Consider the following 5,865-nt stretch of genomic DNA (forward strand, 5'->3'; position numbering starts at 1 on the left):
TTATGAAAAAACTGCTCAAACCGACTGATGCTCACCCCTATCACATGTGTTTGAAAACAGTTTAAAAAAATATTAAATTGACTAAAAACTAGAAGAGCCAAAAAAAAACACCAAAATTCATTATTTTAGACAATATTATACAATATTTTCAAGGTCTAAAATTCGAAAGATATAATTCGAAAACAGTTTAAGGACCAAGTACGATCAAAATTCCTCACTGTCTCTGCTTATCTTAAAGGAAAGAACTTATGTTTACTTTTTAAATTTGAAAGGAATACAAGACTTTAGTTTAGCCATTAATAACCTGTGAAGAAGCCATAAACCAAAAACACTTTCCAGAGAAAAGTATTGTTATGTATTTTACAGTTGAAAATAGATATTGCATTTTTCCTCTACAACTGGATCTTAATGTTGAGTAAGCTAACTGTATATTTTTCCTGCTTGCTCAATCAGTTTCAAGTAAAAAACAACTTAGAGGAGATACCTTCATTCTGGTGCTCTTACACAGCCTCCAGGTAAAAGGAACTTAAACTTATCTGCATTCTGAATCAAGTAGGCGGGAAGATGAACCGCAGAAGCCGACCGGGGTATCGGTCCCATCTTCTTTATCAATTCCTTGAAGCTATACTCTTCTGGCAACATGTCGAAAAGATCATCTCCTCCGCATATAAGCTTCTGAATTCTCGAAAAGTTTAAGAAATCTTTCTGCGTGACACGATCTGCGTGGCTGTAAGCAGTCATCTTAAACACAATCTCTTGAATGAGCCGGAAGCAAAAGCTACAATGCCATCCTGCATCTGAGAAAATGTAATCTGTTTGGCGTGAATGGCGGTAGTGGGTTTGTGGGCCGTATATGTGTGCAGAAGCACGCCAACTGCTGTGGTCTACTGGGAACTCAAAAGAGTACATGTAGTTCTTTAGCTCAAGATGCAGAACTGGTGGTACACCATCACACCATTGAAGTAGCTTCAGAGTGTGAGGGCTTGGGATTTCATCAGCATCAGACATTATCAGGACGTCACCATAGGATATCCCTGAAATACGAACTAGGAAATCCATGGCCATGCGTTGCCTTCTCTCGAGTAAAAATGGATCCTTGTGTGTTCCTTGGTTTCTCATTTCACCAGGAAACACATCATGAACAATCTTCTCCTCAGCAAAGGCGAAGCGAGCACGATTTGCAGCAAAAAAAGGAGGTTTCGGATTACCAGTGAAAGTGACATTAGACTCGAGGATTACAAACTTTGAGACATATGGATAGAGCTCACGCCACCGGATCTCAAGTAGATCTAGCTCGTTGCTGAAGATGATGCCATCAAAAATACGACGAGGTTGGGATAGGAGGGACCAGCCATGTAGGCGGCAAAGGTGGTCCATAGACACATTTTCTGCATAGTAATGCGGCATGTGTATGAACGGTCGTGGGGGGTGGTCCCAAATAGGACGGAAGAAGTAAGAAATTTTCTGGCCATAAGTCCATAGACTAATCACACAAATAGGCACAAGTATCAGCAGTATGATGAAAAGGAACTTTCGCGGCAGTAGCCTTGAATTTTGGCGGGGAGATCGTATTGCCATGCCTTGATGGGAAAATGATCAAGAGGGGAAGCTCCTACATGTTAGTCCCAATTCAACAAATACTGTGGTCCTAGTCATGGCTCTACAACTCTTGATCACCTACATGAAATTAAGACATATATTATATTATTAGATATAGACCTGGTTTTACTGCAACATAAAAGCATACATATAACATCACTTCACAAAAATTTAGCAGCAGTTTTATGTCTCAGAAGCAGAACAAATTTGTAACAAGTTGAGGTACCCAAAGTATAGATAGATGATGTTGGAATAAACAAAGCCTTGCAGAACATAATTCATGCTTCTCCTTTACGATGGGATTTTCGTTTGTGGAGGTGTAAGTCCCCCAAGAGCCTTGTCAGCAATACTCAAGAATTGTGGTCCTCTGGAATAGCAAAAAAGTGCATTGCTAGGAGAGAATTTACTGGTGATAATGGCTAGCTATGTAGATAATTTTTTTTGGTAGAAAAGAAATGAGGGAAATTTCCATAAAGTGTAGTTTAATTGCTATTTAAACACCATTCACAAATAAGATTCTGATTGCTGCCAATTAATATTCATATGCTAGCCACTGTCTCATTTGTTTTTCAACTTTCAACACGCAATAAGCATTGAACACGATCACAAGTTTATCATAATCCAGTTTGTAAGGTCTTTCCCTGATTCAAACTACATTTGCGCTAATGAGGCTAGTGAGGGCGTGTGTGGGAGGGGAGATGTTAAAATCCTAATGTGGATCCTATGTGTGTGTTTCTGTGTATTTGGACCTATTTTTTAAAATAAAGGAACACCATTTGGTAGTTTCCTTTAAAAATAAAATCTAATAATTTTGCATTTTCGAACATAAATCTTCTGATTGCAAGACAAAGTTTCATAGTCAAGCTGCATTAAGAGAAGATGACAGCTCTAGCAAAGAAAGAAAGAGAGATAATATGGGAATGTAAACATTAAACAAAACTTGTCAACACTTATTCATTGCAGTACTTTCCTACAAGTCTTTCTCTATTATATTTATGTTATATGATCAGCACACTCGGTCCACCTTCATGCCATTCCTCCCTCACCACTGAGCTAGCCTCAGTGGAAATCTTTCTCTAGTATATGTTACTTGCCTTCATTCATATGATATTCATTTCATAATGATATTTACACTATAGCTTGCTTTGACAACATTTTTTATTTGTTGCTTTTTTCTATCTGTTTTTTCAAAAGTGACGAAGTAAACTATAGAGATTATCTCAAACAATACACTGACGACATCTCTACCTTTCAATTTACTTCTAGTGGACAAAAAACTAAAAACATCGGCAAACAATGTGTATTATAGAGAGAAAAATTTATCCCTACTACCTAATTATCGTGGAAGATTTTTCCTTTCCTTTCCTTTCCTTTTGAAGAAAACCAAAGGAAAATGGTCATTTCAACAATTATGTTCCCCCCAAAAGGAAAGTAATTGAAGTTTTCACACCCAAATAACAAATACATATATAACTGATTCACCAAAAGAGTTATTGACATTAAATAAGCCTATCGATTAATAAATTCCTACTTTAAAAAAAAACTAAGATGTACGAAGAACTGCATAACTTGTTGAATAAAAATCTATCTCAAACAGTCAAACTAGTTCCTTCCTAAACCAAACCCACTTTTAAACTTAGAAACTAATTAAACCAAATTCAAAACAACTGACCAAGAAAACTCCTAAGAACTAATATATATTATTTTTACCTTAGTCTTAAATCTAAGCATTCAATTTCAAGAACAAATTATTTATCATAGAAAAAAGGTTTTACATTATACATATGCGCTAAACTCCTTTCTACATTTTAGTTCTTGGTGAAATGTGGTGGCATTTTTTTTTTAATAATTTCCAAAAAGAAAAAAAAAACCTAATAGTTAAATCATCCACAGAAAACAAAAGAAAAACAAAAATTAAAGCTGTTAAGCTGATCCAGAACATCAATAGGTTTTAACTAATTAAAAAAAAATCTGAGCTCAGAAAAGCTTTAACAAAAATCTGTGTAAAAAAGAAATCAACAATTCGAAACCGACATGAACAAAAAAAAATGACAAAGTTCAACAAAAATGCCATCACACAGAAAATGAATTTAAATAAAGGATTTACCTGTTCAGAGATTCAAAAGGTCGAGAACAATGCATTCCCGCCGGTTCTACAGACGAAGAGAGAGAAAGATGAGGGAGAGAGAGTCGGAGAAGAGCCCAGGAGAGAACGGGTCACGTGCGATGTTTCAGGATGGGATGAGCTCCGAGTGAACTTAGGAGAGGGAGAGGGAGAGGTAGAGAGAGGAGATAACAGGTCACGTGCGGTGTTCCAGGACGAGCTCAGCCTCGGAGTGAACTTAGGAGATGCAGAGAGAGAAATTGAATGGAGAAGGTAAGTCATCGTCAATGGTTCAAGATATTGTTACCATCCGACGTGGCTAAATTTGATTGGATGAGTACAAAGTTGTGATTTGACGTGGCGTGTGGTTGTTGATTTTCCTTGAGGGGACACGATGGGGTTAAACGTAGTAGAATATATGGAGGCCAGTGGTCGTTGGGAGTGGGGATGAACGATGTCGTATGACGTGGCGTTTTGCATGTTGGAAAGAGCAAAAAAGTAAATAAATAAATATTTATTACTAGTGTCAGTGAGGTTATGACAAGTAGCACGAGTCAAGAAAAAAAAGAAAGTAATTGATAACCGTTTCCTTTTTTTCTTTGTTCTTTTTTTAAAAAAAATTAAAACATTTATTAGGACATGGGTGGGTCATGGCCTGGCCGACATACAAGAATCATTTTTCACGTACTATTATTTATCGCTTTATTTGTATTTTAAGGTAAAGTAAATAAATAAAATTGATTTATTATCACAACATAACCAAAATAAGAAACAACGAGGAAGTTCGTGGCTGATCTACCTGGATTTTGTAGTGGATGGTTTGAAAAAGAGAACCTTGTAATATAAAATTACCATAAAAAAGTTGTTAAAATTAACCTTTAGTAATTATTGTATAGATTTAAAATGTATTTATAAAAGGAACAACATGATTTGTTGATTATTCGTTGCATCAATTTTGTTTTTCGTTTTGTGATTTTTAGTGTATGTTCAAGGTACATTATTGTATTTTTTGAATTGAAAAATTAAAAATCAGGTTTTAATTAAACCTTTTTAAGATTGTAGTTAAAAGAAATTACTTTTTAAGATCACCACTACTTTTAATTTTGGATTTAAAAGTAATAATAAAATAATTTTTTAAAAGAAAATTTCTTGTTAGACATGAAAAAAAAGAGACATCCCATTTATTTTTAGTATATAACAATAACTTCGTGTTGCATAAATTTTTGTTTATTTTTTATGTTTATTAACATCAGTGATTCATTTTTTTTATTATGGTCATGGGTTATAAAAATTTTATATATATATATATTGGTTGTGTTTTGTAAAAATTCACAAAAATGGAAATATTATTTTTATTTTTATTTCTTTATTTTTAAAAAATAAAAATATGTTTGGTAACTATTTTTGTTTTTTGTTTTTAAAAACAAAAAATAATAAATTGGTTTGATAACTTTTATTTTTATTTTTTGTTTAACAATATAAAATAAGGTGTTGATTTGAAAGAAGAGAAAAAACAAAATGTCAAAAACGGTTTAAAAAAATTTTGAAATTGAAAAAATTTTATTTTCAAAATTTAATTAAAAAAATTTTAAATAATAAATAAAAATAGAGTTACCAAACACTATTTTATGTTTAATTGTCAAATTTTTAACTAATTAAATAAAAAAAACTATTTTTTAAGTGTTACCAAATAGCATCATTATTATTACATAAGCTACTAGATATTGGTGTGTTATATTTATAAACTGTAGAAGGTTGTAGAAAAATAGAGCATCTCTTCCTTCATCAACCGTTCATCATTTCTTCTCTTTTTCTTCTTCAATTTTGAAGCTTCTTTTGAGGAATTAAACTGGGGAATCAAGTGTTGAGGAACTAGGATATTGTTCCATCATTGAAGAGGAGTTCATATCGAGCTTGAGGTAAGATTCTAACCATTAGAACTCTGGTTTTCTGCTCTATTTTATTATTGGGTTCAGTTGAGATTTTGGGTTTGAAAGTTGAGTATTCAATGGGGTTTTGGCAAAGCTTGGTTAGGTTATGATGCCTAGGACTAGTATATACGGTATTTGGGTTCAATTGGGGTTTTAAATGGTGTTTGGAAGCTTTTGAATCAGGTTGGAAATGGAGGATTCGAAGGAGGAAGAACCAGGGTCATGTCTGCC

General features: G+C 33.7%; 1 protein-coding gene across 1 annotated transcript; it reads right to left on the reverse strand.

The window, feature by feature from the left end:
• Nucleotides 1-227: 227 nt before the first annotated feature.
• On the reverse strand, nucleotides 228-3,969 carry LOC133782756 (uncharacterized). Its single transcript, XM_062222125.1, has 2 exons — nucleotides 3,707-3,969; nucleotides 228-1,677 (listed from the first exon to the last, which is right to left on the reverse strand). The coding sequence occupies exon 2, from the start codon at nucleotides 1,576-1,578 to the stop codon at nucleotides 487-489; it is 1,092 nt and encodes a 363-aa protein (XP_062078109.1). The 5' UTR covers nucleotides 1,579-1,677; nucleotides 3,707-3,969; the 3' UTR covers nucleotides 228-486.
• Between the last annotated feature and the right edge of the window lie 1,896 nt (nucleotides 3,970-5,865).

This window comes from Humulus lupulus, chromosome 6, assembly GCF_963169125.1.
Source record: "Humulus lupulus chromosome 6, drHumLupu1.1, whole genome shotgun sequence".
NCBI lineage: Eukaryota > Viridiplantae > Streptophyta > Magnoliopsida > Rosales > Cannabaceae > Humulus > Humulus lupulus.

Bases quoted from the DNA above. Each gene is read 5' to 3' on its own strand.
- LOC133782756 (XM_062222125.1), bottom strand. From the start codon at position 1,578: ATGGCAATACGATCTCCCCGCCAAAATTCAAGGCTACTGCCGCGAAAG.